Source organism: Ostrea edulis, chromosome 3 (genome assembly GCF_947568905.1).
Source record: "Ostrea edulis chromosome 3, xbOstEdul1.1, whole genome shotgun sequence".
In the NCBI taxonomy this organism is placed as follows: Eukaryota; Metazoa; Mollusca; class Bivalvia; order Ostreida; family Ostreidae; genus Ostrea; species Ostrea edulis.
Window position 1 is genome coordinate 81721871 of NC_079166.1, and position 20190 is coordinate 81742060.

General features: G+C 33.3%; 1 protein-coding gene across 4 annotated transcripts in view; it reads left to right on the top strand.

The window, feature by feature from the left end:
- The window catches only part of LOC125673662 (uncharacterized), a 70085-nt gene extending 55837 nt beyond the window's left edge, over positions 1-14248 (top strand). For 2 of the 4 annotated variants that reach the window (XM_048910346.2, XM_048910347.2), the window contains 2 exons: positions 11720-11935; positions 13918-14248. In XM_048910346.2, coding sequence (XP_048766303.2) covers positions 11720-11935; positions 13918-14133 — 432 coding nt within the window. In that variant the 3' untranslated portion in view covers positions 14134-14248. The remainder of the gene's footprint in view (positions 1-11719; positions 11936-13917) is intronic. The other 2 variants (XM_048910348.2, XM_056159209.1) reach the window with 2 other exon arrangements.
- The last annotated feature ends 5942 nt before the right edge of the window (positions 14249-20190 follow it).

Genomic DNA, 20190 nt, shown 5'->3' on the forward strand with positions numbered 1-20190 from the left:
ACAATTTAACTTTTTAATTTACCCAGGGTACATTTCTGGTAAACATTTCAACATTAATATTTTTTGTTGGGTACATTTCGGGTACATTTCAACTTAGTAACTTTAAAGTGGGTACATATCGAATACATTTTAACTTCTTTAATTGATACCCTGGGTACATTTCGGGTACATTTGAACATTTATATTTTTCTGTTGGGTACATTTCAGGTACATTTTAACTTTTCAATTTTTAATCTGGGTACATTTTGGGTACTTTTTACAATAGTCGGGTACGTTCCGGGTACTGTCGAAAAATGGCTAAGTTTTTTGCGGATACTTTTTGGGTACCTTTTTCAGGGAAAAAGTTGCTTCGGGTACCTTACAAATACATTTTGGGTACCTTTCAGGTACATCTCATTTCTGTAAGGGCAGTAAAATTAATTTGTTTATGTTTAATCAAAAACAGGCCAAAATCGAGCATTTTTAAGCATCTTGGAAGCTGTTTTCACAGTGTTCTTGTTACTATGGCAACGGTACCTCAATTTCGAATTTTGGTACCAAATTCTATGAGAGGGTATCAAATAATCACTATATGCCAAATTTCAGCAAAATCGGTGAGGGTACCTTTCCACCCCTATAATAAAAATTTTGATGCTTACAGAGAATGGCTCTTAATTAGTGTACAAGCAACAATCGACTATGAAAAATAGAATCGATAATCAGAATCAAAGAGCCAAAAACGACCGACAATCGATTGTCGGCGACAATCGTTTCATCACTATAAAGTGTAAATTTTTGTACAATTACACACACACACACACAAAATAAAAATAAAATGTGATAATATATTTATATATAATATTGGGAACTAGATTACTTATTAAAACCTTGTTATAAAATACTGATATATGGTTGCTATGGCAACTGAAATATTTCATAACATGAGAATTCATGATATTTATCATTGTTTATGTCAAATTTAATAGATTAAGGATATTATATTGATAAATTATTAAAATTTGACTCATATATTCATATGAGATTTTTCATGTTACCATGGCAACCAATTTTTCAAGCTATATAATTGTGTCGCCTGCGTTACGCAGTGGCGTCATATAGGGATCACTATCCGTCGTCCTGCGTCGTCGTCTGGCGGCGTCGTCGTCGTCGTCACAAAAAATTTCTGTCACAGTTTTCTCAAGAACCACATGGGGCAACTCCCTGATATTTGGCACAGAGCATCAGTGTGGCCAACTGTATTGTGTAAGACATTTTCGAATCTGTCGCTTATCAACTTCCTGTTTGCCGGGACTTAGAATTTTTTACAGCAAAAAAAATTCTGTCACACTTTTCTCAAGAACCACATGGGGCAACTCCCTGATATTTGGCACAGAGCATCAGTGTGGCCAACTGTATTGTGTAAGACATTTTCGAATCTGTCGCTTATCAACTTCCTGTTTGCCGGGACTTAGAATTTTTTACAGCAAAAAAAATTCTGTCACACTTTTCTCAAGAACCACATGGGGCAACTCCCTGATATTTGGCACAGAGCATCAGTGTGGCCAACTGTATTGTGTAAGACATTTTCGAATCTGTCGCTTATCAACTTCCTGTTTGCCGGGACTTAGAATTTTTTACAGCAAACAGATTTCTGTCACACTTTTCTCAAGAACCACATGGGGCAACTCTCTGATATTTGGCACAGAGCATCAGTGTGGCCAACTATATTGTGTAAGACATTTTCGAATCTGTCGCTTATCAACTTCCTGTTTAGTGACAAAAACCATTTCAATAATTTACTTTTTCAACATTATACGTGATATATTACATATATAATGAACTAGCAGGCGACACATGTCTTCCGGGGAAGACTTAATACTGCGTTTTATTTAGCAAAATAAGACATTGGTCGTTTTTTTTTAATATTTTACACATAATGGGATGAATTAAATCATATATAACTTTCATTGATGTGTGTTGTTGTGTTTTCTTGTAAATGATGTCATAAAATGGCTTTAAAATTATTTTTTTCCAAAATAGTCAAAATGCTAAAATATTGATTTTTCAACCTCAGGAACAATAGGTAATCCAATATTGATTTATTGATGTTTTATTAAGAATTCATTATGCTGAACCTAATCTTTAAGCAAGCAATAGAGAAATTTGTACATCAGTAAAATTAATTTGTCTATGTTTAATCAAAAACAGGCCAAAATCGAGCATTTTTAAGCATCTTGGAAGCTGTTTTCACAGTGTTGTTACCATGGCAACGGTACCTCAATTTCGAATTTTGGTACCAAATTCTATGAGAGGGTATCAAATAATCACTATATGCCAAATTTCAGCAAAATCGGTGAGGGTACCTTTCCACCCCTATAATAAAAATTTTGACGCTTACAGAGAATGGCTCTTAAGCTCATTAATCACAAAAGGAACATTTATATCAATGAAAATATTTATCAAATCTTCTAATCACGCAAATATTTTTCTGTCTTCCGTGAGCTAAGTTGGATCAGTTGGCGTTATTCATTATTTTTGTCAGATTCGAGGCTAACAACAGTATGACTGTTATCGGACGCCATTTTATGCCTTGCGCATGTAAAAATAGCAAGTGACGGTCAAGCCTGATGTATTTTACCAAACCTGATTTAAAAAGAAAAAGGTATCGAACCGAAGATCAAGGCAATGAATTGAGCATTGAATCGAGCATTTATATTGAGAGTATCGATATTTCTGTGTATCATTTCAGTCCTATCTGATATATTATAGTGTATCATGTCCCACACATTCAGTATTGTCGAGTATGTTGATATATAGTCAGTGATTTTTTAAGGCCTAATTTGGGTCCGAATTTCGGCCCTTTCCCCTCGTAAAAATTGCCAATTTTTTTCCCAATTTAGCTTGCATTTTCCCCAATAATAAAATGATGAAAGGAAAACGTATTTAAAAAAACTAAACATTTGATGTGAATTATATACATAAGACTTAACAAAGAGTTATGGGGATGATGATTTGGATATAGAAAAGTTGAAAATTTTAGAAGGTTAAAGAAAATTAGATGTGTAAAATAAAGATAATGTAATGTTTGATATGATTTTAAAACTTATTTACGATAAAATTGATTTTTCCCAATTTGACTGAAATGTCACCAGTTTTTCCCAATTCGAAAGCCACAGGACCCTTGTAAAAAATGTAGAAAAATCACTGATAGTACATCATTCCCCACACATTCAGTATTGTCGAGTATGTTGATATATAGTGTATCATGTCCCACACATTCAGTATTGTCGAGTATGTGATATATAGTGTATCATATCCCACACATTCAGTATTGTCGAGTATGTTGATATATAGTGTATCATATCTCACACATTCAGTATTGTCGAGTATGTGATATATAGTGTATCATATCCCACACATTCAGTATTGTAGAGCATGTTGATATATAGTGTATCATGTCCACACATTCAGTATTGTCGAGTATGTGATATATAGTGTATCATATCCCACACATTCAGTATTGTAGAGCATGTTGATATATAGTGTATCATGTCCACACATTCAGTATTGTCGAGTATGTGATATATAGTGTATCATGTCCTACACATTCAGTATCATCTAGTGTATTCATATATAGTGTATTGTGCCCGTCACATTCAGTATTGTCGAGTTTGTTGAATAGTGTGATAGTTTTTTTTTAAACGTTCAGATTCTTCAGGATAATAAAATTAATTATGGACTGTTTAGCAGGGAGACATCACAAATTATCAGGTCTTAGTAGGGTGATAACACTACTCAGACCTGATAATTTGTGATGTCTCCCTGCTAAACAGTCCATAATTGTATATTGTCGACTTCTGTTGATTTATAAGAAGGCCCAATCCTTTTATATATTTTACATAATATTGTTTAGATTTCACTTTACTGGCCGTTATTCAAACTTTGCACTACACATCCTTTGGTGAAGCACTTCCAACTTTGTTCATTTCAGAATTCCTGCCCCGGCCCTTCCAAGGGGAGATGATTAGAAATGTGTTAGGTTATTACAATGGGATTTAGTTGCACTCTGTTGTGTTTGAGTCGATGAGTGTGTGTCAAACAGAAGTAATTTAAATTTGCATCAGTCTCTCATAAATATGATGCATGATTCCTTTTTCACAAAGAACAAGAGCCACAAATACCCAAATATGGCCCTGTAATTTTGAGTAAAATAAAGTATCTTCATTCCAAAATTTCATCATGGTACATGTACTATGAAATAGCTTAGACTTCTTTATAAATCCAGTGTGTTTTTTCCATGGAAATTCACGCATATAGAAATTATAACATGCAGAACCCATAACAGTTGTGTTATTTTTGTAAAAGTTGATAATATCCAACAATATGCACCAAAAATTTGTATAACCCCCAGGCCTCGACCTAATCAATATTAATGAATTGTAAATTAGTATATTACATACTGCATAGAAGCTAAGGTGTTGTTTTTTTTTTGGATCGAGGCCTGGGGGATAAGTGAATTTTTACTTTTTTATGTTCTGCAAATAACCGGAATTTCATGCACGGAATCCGAATACTTTTCCAAACTATAGATTTAATACAAATTGTAATAATTAAATATTATAGTTGGGGATTGTTCCATTGTCTTTTTCCAAAACCAGTAACTATTCAAAGTTAATAAAATATGTTTATTTCAAACAATATTATTGAAATAAAACCGGATCCGCGCCATCGTCGGAATCGGGCTACGTACATCAATCGATTTTGCCCCCAAAATTTCAAATAGATTATATGCTCAATTTATGAACTTGAATATATATGTAACCATGTTAAGGATAGTTTCAAAAACCTTGCACTAGTTAACAGTTTTAGTTATTTGATCAAACAATTACGAAGCTATAAGTCCTCCAATCCACTCCAGATACAACGGAGATCCACGCATCATCTGCGCCGCGCCTTTACTTCCACACATTTTCTTTATACGTTATCACACTATATATATTCTTATTATCTGAAGGCCGTTGAATTTAATAAATATATGGCTTCACATGTTTCATCTCCGTGTATTCAGTTTTCTTGGCACTGATGAGCATGTTGAAATCGCTGTCGCAGTACATAAAAAGACTTGGAGGGCCGAGGGGTGCCTAAATCGATAGGCTACTTAGATGCGAAGATATATTGGCCTATCCCGTATTGTTTAATGATTTCTAAAGTTATAGTACAATATATGGGTACCGGACAAAGAGTAGGCGTCCACATAACAATACAAAGGATAGACTGTAGGCTACAAGTCTCTGAGCTATCTACAACATTCGTTCGGTTGTTTACGTGTCAACCGATTTGGACATACGTCATCGGGTACCGTTATATTTCGACACACAACTATTCCGGTCCATTGCATATTTCATCCGTCAAAAATCAATATATAGAAATACATACAAATATGAATACGAAAAATATATCTAACAATATGAATTTTGGTTTGCTTATAAATGAAATTCATTGACAAACAGAATTACATATGATCTAATTAGCAAAAATACAAGGCAGTAAATAAAAAGGGATAATAATGAATAATTCAAAAATGAAAAAAAAATGTAAAAAGAATGTTAATGAAAATAGTATATATTTCATTGTTTCAATTATATTTATCATTGAAAATTTAGTCTCAATTGCAAATATTCAAAACCACAAATCTGATAACAAAATAAAAAAGACAAATGGAAAAAAGAAGAAGATATAATTAATACTGATTAAAATAGAGGTGAACATATGAATGACACTTGTTACTGATTAAAATAGAGGTGAACATATGAATGACACTTGTTACTGATTAAAATAGAGGTGAACATATGAATGACTCTTGTTACTGATTAAAATAGAGGTGAACATATGAATGACTCTTGTTACTGATTAAAATAGAGGTGAACATATGAATGACACTTGTTACTGATTAAAATAGAGGTGAACATATGAATGACACTTGTTACTGATTAAAATAGAGGTGAACATATGAATGACTCTTTTTCCTGATTGAAATAGAGGTGAACATATGAATGATACTTGTTACTGATTAAAATAGAGGTGAACATATGAATGACAATTGTTCCTGATTAAAATAGAGGTGAACATATGAATGACAATTGTTCCTGATTAAAATAGAGGTGAACATATGAATGACAATTTTTCCTGAAGTAAAAGTTGATGTATTTATTCTTTATATATCATCCTACATAATTAAGTAAAATATTACTAAGCATTATAGAAGGAAGAACTGAACACATTATTAAACCACACTGTCTTACTTAATTTAGTTTGAGTGTTTGTAACATGGAGGAACTGTCTGATAACGGGAAAAGGTTCCCTCATGCATTTTATGTAAGATAAGAACTAAACTTAATGACAGGAAGAAATGTGAAAGTGTTAAACTAAGCAAATTTTATGGTGGATGCCAAACTACAGATGTGTTAATTCACCATGGAGTTAACCCCTAGATTGATAAAATTCTTGTTTCTATTTATGTGAAAATAACATCCTCTTAATTTTGTTTGCACACGTCCTACGTAACAAATATATGCGAGGAGGGAGTTTGGTTCTATTATATGTATAGCAGTATCAGAATAAGATTTTTATGCCCCCCTTTGAAAAAGAGGGGGCATATTGTTTTGCACCTGTCGGTCGGTCTGTAGACCATATGTTGTCCGCTCAATATCTTGAGAACCATTCACTTGATGATAATGATATTTCATATGTGGGTTAGTTATGAGTAGAAGAGGATCCGTATTGTTTTTCAGGTCAAAAGGTCAAGGGTCAATCTACTCTGGACATAGGAATATAATGTCCGCTCAATATCTTGAGAACCCTTTGCTTGAAAGACATCAAACTTGGCACACTGGTACATCCTAAGGAGTAGATGACCCCTATTGATTTTGAGGTCATATGGTCAAAGGTCAAGGGTCAAACTGGGCATAAGAATATACTGGCCATTCAATGTCTAGAGAACCCTTTGCTTGACAGTCATCAAACTTGGTACGCCAGTACATCTTCAGAAGAAGATGACACCCATTGATTTTGAGGTCACATGGTCAAGGGTCAAACTGTACATAGGAATATACTGTCCGTTCAATATTTTGAGAACCCTTCGCTTGACAGACATCAAACTTGGTACACTGGTACATCTTCAGGAGAAAATTACCCCTATTTATTTTGAGGTCACATGTTTAAAGGTCAAGGGTCAAACTGGACATAGGAATATACTGTCCGTTCAATATCTTGAGAACCCTTTGCTTGACAGACATCAAACGTGGTACAGGAGAAGACGACCCCTATTGATTTTCAGATCACATGGTCAAAGGTCAAGGGTCAAATTGGACATTGGAATATACTGTCTGCTCCATATCTTGAGAACTCTTTGCTTGACAGACATTAAACTTGGTACACTGGTACATCTTCAAGAGAAGATGACACCTATTGATTTTGAGGTTGCGTGGTCAAAGGTCAAGGGTTAAACTGTACATAGGAATATACTGTCTGCTCAATATCTTGAGAACCCTTTGCTTGACAGACATCAAACTTGGTACACTGGTACATCTTCAAGAGAAGATGACCCCTATTGATTTTGAGGTCACATGGTCAAAGGTCAAGGGTCAAACTTGACATGGGAATATACTGTCATGAGTTGATGACCCCTATTAATTTTTAGGTCACATGGTCAATCCACTCTTGACATAGGAAGATATTGTCTACTCAATATTTTGAATTGATGATACTATTTTCAATTAAATGATGTGTGTGTGTATAACCCGGTTTGCAATTTTGCACCATGGGGGCATATGTGTTTTACAAACATCTCTTGTTTAATTACTGAATTCGTTTCATAGATGTTATGGAGTTAATGATAATAATTAAGGCATTTTGAAATACACACAGGTCTAGATATTATTGTAATAAATGATCTGGATAGGAAACTAATGAAATTAGATAAATGGAACATATTTTACCTGATGATGATAGATCGAGTTCACGTGAACATTTTCTTAGCCTAATGTAAAATAAATTATCTCCATATGGCTAAACTAAATGTCCATGTGTTATTCTGTACACGTACGGCTACTTTTGTAACAGTTTCCCTACCCCCCCCCCCCCCCCCCCCCCCACACACACACACACATCATAAACGTAACTCCCTATATAGCAAAACAGAAAATAAAAGTGTGAAACATAGGATTCAAATGTTTACTCACTGTCCAAAGTTGTACATGTAGAAACGTGCCTCTGAAATAACGCCACTGTCCGAAGCCTGGCTATTACTGTTTACGGCGTGTTTACATGTACATGCGGGATAATAATAACACCCCCAAACAAATAATAAAAACAAAAATCTGCAAACGTATAAAAGATTGTTAAAAGAAGTGATCAATATGCAACATAAACTACATGTAATATTGAAATGCACATATATAGGTCAATAGATCTTATTCGTAAGTCAACGGTTGGATTCACCGTTATGTTTTCATGTACATTTTAAGATCCCCCCCCCCCCCCCGAAAACTATCGGTATGTGCAATAAATGGTTATACAGTTAAAATATTGAGATTGGGCTTATCTTCATGTCATACTCAAATAACAAAGTTAAGTAAAGAGGTACTGAATTAATATTACTTTAAAACTGTTGAATGGTTGCATATAAATAAAAAATATAAAGAGAGGGAAGGAGACAAACAGAGAGAGGAGAAAGAGATGTACGAGTATACTATATAGGTGTGTGTTTTAATATAGAATTAACATAGACAGATTTAAATATTTACAATATTATAATTAAATTTCACTGAATAGTGTTTTTGTTTCACTTTTATACCTAGAGAACTTTCATTTAAAAGTACATGAAACGTTGTAAAATTGTGACGTTATGTTGCAAAATTGCGACGTCAATAACAATCTGGCCAAAACAATGGGTACTTTGAACATCAATAACTAACAAAATTGAAAAGATATAGGGAAAAGGATAACATATTCGAAAAATAGATATTCTTGGCTTCTGCCCCGGAGAATAATATCATGTTCTGACTAAGGGCCATTTTTGGCTATTCGTGGCTCTGGTTCTTTCCATTCCAATGTATCTTATTAATTGTCCAGCCCAAAACATTGCTATATCAGAAGCACATGTCACTTCCCTCTATAGTAACCCTCAGCGGGGCTCGTGCTAGTTGTGTAATTTTTTTTTAGTTCAGATTCATTTTATTCAAGTTTTAGTCTGTTAAGGGCAGGGGTAGGATGGGTGTCTCAATGGAGGATCATAATTTTACAGAAGAACATGCAATGAAAAATATTCTCAAGAGTCTCAGGGCCATGATGGTCATAGCATTAGGATGTGGCTAGGATAAGGGATAAAATTTACATGATACATAACTATAGAACAATATAGGACACCCTTGTGTTGTGTTCCGGATATTCGTAATTCTTGCTTGTACGAGTTGTCGTACGTGCGGGACGGTATGTATCCAAAGTTTGGTTGGTTTATATATATGCATGTGTTAAGTACTATGGATAACAACGATTGACCGGCTAACCAATTACTCAGTTGAAAAAAACCTAACTGATTAGAAAATTTGTGACTGATTGGCCGAGTTATTTGTAGTAAAGAAATACTGTCATGCCTGTATTACAAGTGTTTAAAAAAAGAGGGGGTGGGGAGGGGGAGGTCGTAATTCAAAAGTCTAGGTGATGTTTAAATATTAACTTTTTAAATGACTGATCAGATTTAATAATCTTCAAAGTAAAATTTCATACCGATATTTATATTCCATTTTGTAGGTAAAACCTTTTTGAAAGTTCCCAGTCAGGCTCTATAATGCTTGCGTAAAATACTGGCCTACCCGACAAGCAGTACTAGTATCACACTGATAAATTCAACGCTGCCAGCATAATTTCCAGATGGATTTTATAATCACTTCAATGAATCATACCATTATAATGCATGCTTAATGAGGACAAGTAGCATACATTTATATTTCTGGTCAGAGAAAGATATATTATTATACATTGTACAAAGTTAGAGGATGAAAATAAAAATGGAGGCCTAAAATCATGGAGGTCAGACTAAAGCATATTTCAAATAAAATTTCTTGAGTTACTTCTCGGTGTTTCACGCATAATAATACTTAAACGAGAAAGAGATGGAAATACCAGCTGTGTAGAACGGACTCGCAAGTCCTGAGTAACTTTAGTGGCGTCTGAATGAATTTTTGCCACCTTAGCAATTCTTGTAAACAAACTTCGAAGACAATAGAATTATTTATTTCTTTAACATAAACTTGAAGACAAATATTGTAATAAAAATAATTATATGATGCACCATTCTGGTGTGGCTTTGCAAAAAGGGAACATTTTGAATTTCTACAAATATTCCTGCTTTCATGCCGATTTTGTTCACGTCTTTACTGATCGAAGCACTCGTCATACTGTTATTTAGTGAATTTAAAAAAAAACTGAAGCTAAACTGAAATAAAATAATACAGTAATTGAGAATTATAAGTTTTAACAATTAACTGGTTAATTACATAATTACATGTACCTATAATCGGTCAAAAGAATTTTAAAATAGGGCTAATCGGTTACCAAATTTCCACCTCAGGGCATTGTCATCCCTACTAAATATTACTGCTGTGTTCACAAACAAGATCTTCAGTGTTTGCACCTCTGGTGTGTCGAACGGTCCATGTCTGCTAAACACTTACTTTTGTATTCTTTATAGAATTGATGACTATTCGTTATATTTACTTTTCCATACCGCGTACAATGTTATGGAGGGGGGGGGGGGGGGGGGGGTAGTGGAGAAGCATGCCTTAATAAGATTACTAGTGGGAGAATATGTTATGATTTTTTAAAATTATATTTTTACAGTTTATTTTATTTCAGTTTATATATATAAATATATATATATATATATATATATATATATATATATATATATATATATATATATATCTATATAAATATATATATATATCTATATCTATATGTGTGTATATATATATATATATATATATATATATATATATATAAAACACATTATTGTACAATTTTGACCTCCGATATTTAATTTAAGACCTCAGTTGTACGCAAAATAATCCTGCGCCGCAAATCGAAGGTTTTCATAAGGGTTGGATCTAATTCAGGAAATGCATTCGATTTCCTGGGCCAACCTGAATACAAATTCTTTATATCTTTAATGTCTGATGTGTTTATCTGTTAGATTGGAACCAACCTCCGAGTCCCGCACATGTTTTGTAACTTTTGAGTTTGTTGCTACTTTTAAATTACTTACTCGAGGAAATATTTGGATTTGCAATGTTTGGAAATCTGTGATGTATTCAACGGCAGCGTTAGAAAATATTGGCTAGACTGTATTGTATTAATAAGCGAATCCATACCATAAAATGTAAATGTTTGTATTTGGGTGCTTTGTATACTCTTTACTGGAAGTTGGTATGTACCGTCCCACACGAACGATAACTCCTACATGCAAACATTACGAAAAGAGGCAATAGATTCCATTTGGGTTAGGTTATGACCCCACTTGGCTTATGTGGGTCACAACATGAGGTCAATATCTTGTGTATGCTATCTTGTTATAATCTTCTGAGAAACAGGACCAGGTTGATGTGGGTGAGTGTTGTGGCTCACTGGCCTCTTGTTTACATTCCTATTGCTTTGTCATCCAATGTGCACATTTTCTTTGAAGGTTAAAGGAGAATGCTGTTCTGCAGACCAGGATGAGGGACCAACAGCTCCAAAGTTCAGAAGGACACAAGACTCCCCAGAAAAAGTCCCAGTCTCTAAGGAGAAAACGAGTCTACCAGACGGGCTACTACCACAACATATTGGTCAGCTACTGACCTACTTGCACAAATCAATTTGTAAAGAGGCGCTGCTGGGAATGGCTGTAGACAAAACCTGTGTAAGTCTATACATTAGTTTTAAATTACTATACTGAGGATAATTTTAACAAATTTAGTATTAAACTACATGTGTGGAAGTCGTATACCTTTTGTAAATTTAACATTAGCTAACATTGAAAGTTAGTGAGATTTTTTGCTGTTCATGCATACTGACATCACTAGACAGCTAGCTGTTACATATTGATACCGTATACATGTAAGGGGAATTTTTAGCGAGACACAAATTTAGTGATTTTTCCATAAAAATGGGTATATATATATATATATATATATATATATATATATATATATATACATACATATATATATTTAGCAAGAGCTAATCTTAGCAAATTTAAAATTCCTTTTTATACAGTTTTCTTGGGTGAAGGAAATTTAAAATTGGTCAAATGAAGCTCCAAGGAAAAATAATCACAAAATGGTAGAAATATGGTTGGGTCATGAAACAAATGTACCACTGGGCTAGGAAAATTGAAACTGGGGTGAAACTTTCCTTACATTGTGTCAGTTGGTTATAAATTTTAACTTGTTTAGATATTGGCTCCAGGGGATAGGATGAGGCAACGACTGGGAGTCATAATTTTACACTTGAGAATTAATATTGGAAACTATTTTTTTTCAAAATGGTCTTCTTAAGAATTTGATCCCCAATTCTATCCCCACTCTTAAGCCCAGAGTTCGTAGTTAAAACAACAAGAAATGTTTTAAATGTATTATAATTGTATGCCTTGGTGATTAAAATTTTAACTAGTACTTAATTGATTGATTGTTTTGCTGTTTTCTGCCACACTCAATAATTTTTCAGTTATATGGTGGCGCCCAGTTTTTATTGGTGGAAGAGAGAACCCAGATACAATATACCTGGGAAAAGACCACCGACCTTCCGAAAGTAAACTGGGAAACTTTGTCACTTAACGGCGTGAGCGGGATTCGAACCCGCGCCGACCAGAGGTGAGAGGCCGTGTGATTTTGAGTGTGATGCTCTGACCACTCAGCCAGGAGGACCCTAGCTAGCACTTGAATATAGCCAAAAAATCTTCCCCAAAACACAACAGAACAAATTTACTGGGAGTCATAATTTTACTTTTGAGAATATTGGAAACTATTTTTTTTTCAAAATTGTCTTCTCAAGAATTTGATCTGCAATTCTATCTTTGCTCTTAAGCCCAGAGTATATAGTTAAAACAACAAGAAATGTTTTCAATGTATTATAATTGTATGCCTTGTAGATTAAATTTTGGCTAGTATTTGAATATAGCCAAAAAATCTTTCCCAGAACACAACAGAACAATGTTAGTAATGTAATATTTTAAAGATGCATCGCTATGGATAGAACTATGAACGCTAACCCTGGATTTCAGTCCATATTTTCAACTCGTATATTGTAATATAACCTTATAATTTTGCTTATGAGGTCTTTTTAAATGCAAAGTAGAACTCATTAGTATTTTTTTTATCAACTTTTATGCCAGTGTCAATGAATTGCTCCTAATTACAACTCCTTTTGTTTAGGGGATATATAGAACAATCTGTTCCTTGAAATAAGGTTTTAAAATGTTTTAGATTTTAAAAATGTATATTGAAATTAAAGAAGAAAGCCATTTCATTTGTCAAATTACTTTATATATAAAAAATCTTTTAGAAATCTTCCGACATAGAAAAGCAGAGCCTGTGTGATGTAAGTGAGCATTGTGGCCCATGGGCCTCGTGTTCATAGTTACTTCCCTTTTAAGATTTCTTTGAGCTAATGATACATGCCTTATTGCATAGATATTGATATTGATCCTTTAATATTAGTCGATGATTCAGAATCCCCACAATGACTAGTATTTTACTGTGAATTCATTATATTTCCAACAGCTTGGAATTCTAAATCAGTCTCAAAAGAATCTGTAACAACTCACATCCTATCTTGCTTTGAGAAGTCTATCTTCGTGACATTTTAAATATTTTCTACGGGAGGCTTCATATTTTATTACAGGTCACATTTACAAGGTTATTTATGAAGGAAGATACAATGACAGAGATTCAGACATCATCACGTGAATCACTACCATTAAAGGAGAAAGAGAGACCCATTCTCTACTACAGTAGACCGTACAATTACCTTTTAGAAGAGGACCGAGAGGAAATTGTTAAAGCACTTCTGACTCTGACAGTAATGGAGTATCGGGCAAGAGGGAAAAAGAGAAGATAAAAAAGTGTTATGCATGTAAATATATTTAGTGTCAGTTTGACCAGCTTTTGTTTCATTGAATGATCCTTGTGTAGACATGAAATGTATTGGATTACATGCAATAAATGACTGTTCATTGTCTGTTCTTCCTCACTTTATTCTCTCCAGAACCAGGAGGTGATTTTCAGCCAAACATTGTACAAAACATTGTAGGATTAAAGGAATTAAATATCGTTAAGTTATATGATTGATGCTGTCCCCAAAGGGGAGGCGTTCTTGAAATGGTGAAATTAGGTAATGGTCTTTTTAAACAACTTTTCACTGAACACCTGCGTTTAAAATGATACTACATGGATATGAATTTGTTCAAATTATGGCTCCACAGTAATAATGGGCCCCAAGGAAGGTTCATGGTGTACATAGAAATAGAAAGATTGTCTGAACAGTTTGCTTTTAATAATCCCAAAACAATAGTTGGATATACCCAACATAAGTGAACCGAAATCTTTCCATGACTTAGTGGTACAGTAAGGTCCATGATATATAGCTAACCGTGATATATGTTGTGATTTACAGACACTGGCCATGCTTTTACTCTTTGCAGCATAAAATAGAAGGATACTTGCAGGTGTTGGTGTATTACATGAGCTTTATTTTGACATTGAGGGAGGGATGGGGTAAGACAGATTCCACTGGACCTCTGTTAGAGGTTAATTATCTCAAAACTATAAGCCTGTAGATGTGTAGCGTCATTGGTGAATAATAATCCAAAATATTATATTGTCCATTGATTAGATATTACTTCAAATGTTTATGTTGTGAAATGTGAATATAACGGACAATGATACATCTCAATAAGAAATACAAAATTAAGAGTATGACAAACACCAGAAGGCGGACCAGATGACTAGGATGAGTACATATCCCTTGTTGAGCAGTCACAACTGTTATCAGTCCTATACTTTGATCAGGTAAATGGGGTAATCCGTAGTCAAAATCAGTATTTAAAGAACAGCTTAACATTTAATATGGAACATGTCTGACAACATTAAACAACATGTTATATTTGCAAACAAGATGATTAAAGTTAATCACAGTTCTTTATCTTCACCTTTTCATCATTATAACAACCATGATAACATTTACAAAAATACTGGTTCTTTAACGTGCCAATACCTGCTTTGTCACGGTACCCCCGCCATAAGGTTCTCGGAATGAGCTTCAAATGCTTACGGTTTGACAAAAGAGGCATCACTACAATGCCTTATCTTTGCGTCTAAGATTTGATATAGCATGGCACGAGTGGGACTCAAACTTACGACATCCCTATTACGTAGCAAACACTCTGCCACTGCGGCTACCACAACCGGCTTCCAGAACTGATGTATCTATACTCTCGACAAGACAAACCTCGCCCTGTATATACACGAGGTGAATATCCGTCTGTGTCCACATGTAACGGGTTATGTGTAGAAAGGGATTGGGGATAGGATCATAGTGTGTGTACTGATGTGGTTTTGACTACCTTCGTTTAACAACATCAATTCTGTCAAGCTATGGTTAATTCTCCTTACTGGATTCAACTTCAATGATATAGCTATTCCCTAAAAATCAGTCGCCATGAGCTCAAGGCAACTTGTTAATCTTTCCATTTCCCATGCCAGCCTGCACAACACTGTGTCCTCTACTCTCTATATTACAATTTAGCATGTTTGTAGTTTCTTAGCAGTATGATATCTAATTACATTGTGTCATGTTTGTAGTTTATTAGCAGTATGATATCTAATCACACTGTGTCATGTTTGTAGGTTATTATTAGTATGATATCTAATTACACTGTATCGTGTTTGTAGTTTATTAGCAGTATGATATCTAATTACACTGTGTCATGTTTGTAGTTTATTGAGAGTATGATATCTAATTACACTGTGTCATGTTTGTAGTTTATTGGGAGTATGATATCTAATTACACTGTGTCATGTTTGTAGTGTATTGGGAGTATGATATCTAATTACACTGTGTCATCTTTGTAGTGTATTGGCAGTATGATATCTAATTACACTGTGTCATGTTTGTAGTGTATTGGCAGTATGATATCTAATTACACTGTGTCATGTTTGTAGTGTATTGGGAGTATGATATCTAATTACACTGTGTCATGTTTGTAGTTTATTGGGAGTATGATATCTAATTACACTGTGTCATGTTTGTAGTTTATTGGGAGTATGATATCTACTTACACTGTGTCATGTTTGTAGTGTATTGGGAGTATGATATCTAATTACACTGTGTCATGTTTGTAGTTTATTGGGAGTATGATATCTAATCACACTGTATCATGTTTGTAGTTTATTAGGAGTATGCTATATAATCACACTGTATCATGTTTGTAGTTTATTGGGAGTTAATTGATATCTGTAGTTTTTATTATTAGTATGATATCTATTACATTGTGTCATGTTTGTAGTTTATTAGCAGTATGATATCTATTATATTGTGTCATGTTTGTATTTTATTGTTAGTATGACATCTAATCACCCTGTGTCATGTTTGTAGTTTATTGGGAGTTAATTGATATCTAATCACACTGTATCATCTTTGTAGTGTATTGGCAGTATGATATCTAATTACACTGTGTCATGTTTGTAGTTTATTGAGAGTATGATATCTAATTACACTGTGTCATGTTTGTAGTTTATTATTAGGAGTATGATATCTAATTACACTGTGTCATGTTTGTAGTTTATTGAGAGTATGATATCTAATCACACTGTGTCAGGTTTGTAGTTTATTATTAGGAGTATGATATCTAATTACACTGTGTCATGTTTGTAGTTTATTGAGAGTATGATATCTAATCACACTGTGTCAGGTTTGTAGTTTATTATTAGGAGTATGATATCTAATTACACTGTGTCATGTTTGTAGTTTATTGAGAGTATGCTATATAATCACACTGTATCATGTTTGTAGTTTATTGGGAGTTAACTGATATCTGTAGTTTTTATTATTAGTATGATATCTATTACATTGTGTCATGTTTGTAGTTTATTAGCAGTAGGATATCTATTACATTGTGTCATGTTTGTAGTTTATTGTTAGTATGATATCTAATCACGCTGTGTCATGTCTGTAGTTTATTGAGGGTATGATATCTAATCACATTGTATGATGTTTGTAGTTTTTTGGGAGTATGATATTTAATCACACTGTATCAGGTTTGCACTTTATTGGGAGTATGATATCTAATCACACTATCATGTTTGTAGTTTATTGGGAGTTAATTGATATCTGTAGTTTTTATTATTAGTATGATATCTATTACATTGTGTCATGTTTGTAGTTTATTTGGAGTATGATATCAAATCACACTGTATCATGTTTGTAGTTTTTTTGGGAGTATCATATCTAATCACAGTGTGACATGTCTGTAGTTTATTATTAGTTTGATATCTGATCACACTGTCTCATGTTTTTAGTTTATTAGCAGTATGATATCTAATTACACCGTGTCATGTTTGTAGTTTATTATTAGTATGATATCTAATCACACTATGTCATGTTTGTAGTTTATTAGCAGTATGATATCTAATTACACCGTGTCATGTTTGTAGTTTAATATTAGTATGATATCTAATTACACTGTGTCATGTTTGTAGTTTATTGGGAGTATGATATCTAATTACACTGTGTCATGTTTGTAGGCTATTGAGAGTATGATGTCTAATCACACTGTATCATGTTTGTAGTTTATTGAGAATATGATATTTAATTACACTGTGTCATGTTTGTAGTGTATTGGGAGTATGATATCTAACCACACTGTATCATGTTTGTAGTGTATTGGGAGTATGATATCTAATTACACTGTGTCATGTTTGTAGTTTATTGGGAGTATGATATCTAATTACACTGTGTCATGTTTGTAGTTTATTGGGAGTATGGTATCTAATTACACTGTGTCATGTTTGTAGTTTATTGGGAGTATGATATCTAATTACACTGTGTCATGTTTGTAGTTTATTGAGGGTATGATATCTAATCACACTGTATGATGTTTGTAGTTTTTTGGGAGTATGATATTTAATCACACTGTATCAGGTTTGCACTTTATTGGGAGTATGATATCTAATCACACTATCATGTTTGTAGTTTATTGGGAGTTAATTGATATCTGTAGTTTTTATTATTAGTATGATATCTATTACATTGTGTCATGTTTGTAGTTTATTTGGAGTATGATATCAAATCACACTGTATCATGTTTGTAGTTTTTTGGGAGTATCATATCTAATCACAGTGTGACATGTCTGTAGTTTATTATTAGTTTGATATCTGATCACACTGTCTCATGTTTTTAGTTTATTAGCAGTATGATATCTAATTACACCGTGTCATGTTTGTAGTTTATTATTAGTATGATATCTAATCACACTATGTCATGTTTGTAGTTTATTGGGAGTATGATGTCTAATTACACTGTGTCATGTTTGTAGTTTATTGGGAGTATGGCATCTAATTACACCGTGTCATGTTTGTAGTTTATTATTAGTATGATATCTAATTACACTGTGTCATGTTTGTAGTTTATTGGGAGTATGATATCTAATTACACTGTGTCATGTTTGTAGGCTATTGGGAGTATGATGTCTAATCACACTGTATCATGTTTGTAGTTTATTGAGAGTATGATATTTAATTACACTGTGTCATGTTTGTAGTTTATTGGGAGTATGATATCTAATTACACTGTGTCATGTTTGTAGTTTATTGGGAGTATGATATCTAATTACACTGTGTCATGTTTGTAGTTTATTGGGAGTATGATATCTAATCACACTGTATGATGTTTGTAGTTTTTTGGGAGTATGATATTTAATCACACTGTATCAGGTTTGCACTTTATTGGGAGTATGATATCTAATCACACTATCATGTTTGTAGTTTATTGGGAGTTAATTGATATCTGTAGTTTTTATTATTAGTATGATATCTATTACATTGTGTCATGTTTGTAGTTTATTTGGAGTATGATATCAAATCACACTGTATCATGTTTGTAGTTTTTTGGGAGTATCATATCTAATCACAGTGTGACATGTCTGTAGTTTATTATTAGTTTGATATCTGATCACACTGTCTCATGTTTTTAGTTTATTAGCAGTATGATATCTAATTACACCGTGTCATGTTTGTAGTTTATTATTAGTATGATATCTAATCACACTATGTCATGTTTGTAGTTTATTAGCAGTATGATATCTAATTACACCGTGTCATGTTTGTAGTTTATTATTAGTATGATATCTAATTACACTGTGTCATGTTTGTAGTTTATTGGGAGTATGATATCTAATTACACTGTGTCATGTTTGTAGGCTATTGGGAGTATGATGTCTAATCACACTGTATCATGTTTGTAGTTTATTGAGAGTATGATATTTAATTACACTGTGTCATGTTTGTAGTGTATTGGGAGTATGATATCTAACCACACTGTATCATGTTTGTAGTTTATTGGGAGTATGATATCTAATTACACTGTGTCATGTTTGTAGTTTATTGGTAGTATGATATCTAATTACACTGTGTCATGTTTGTAGTTTATTGGGAGTATGATATCTAATTACACTGTGTCATGTTTGTAGTTTATTGGGAGTATGATATCTAATTACACTGTGTCATGTTTGTAGTTTATTGGGAGTATGATATCTAATTTCACTGTATCATGTTTGTAGTTTATTGGGAGTATGATATCTAATCACACTGTATCAAGTTTGTAGTTTATTGGGAGTATGATATCTAATCACACTGTATCAAGTTTGTAGTTTATTGGGAGTATGATATCTAATCACACTGTGTCATGTTTGTAGTTTATTGGGAGTATGATATCTAATTAAACTGTGTCATGTTTGTAGTGTATTAGGAGTATGATATCTAATCACACTGTATCATGTTTGTAGTTTATTAGGAGTATGGTATCTAATCACAGTGTGTCATGTGTGTAGTTTATTATTAGTATGATATCTAATCACAGTGTGTCATGTTTGTAGTTTATTGGGAGTATGATATCTAATT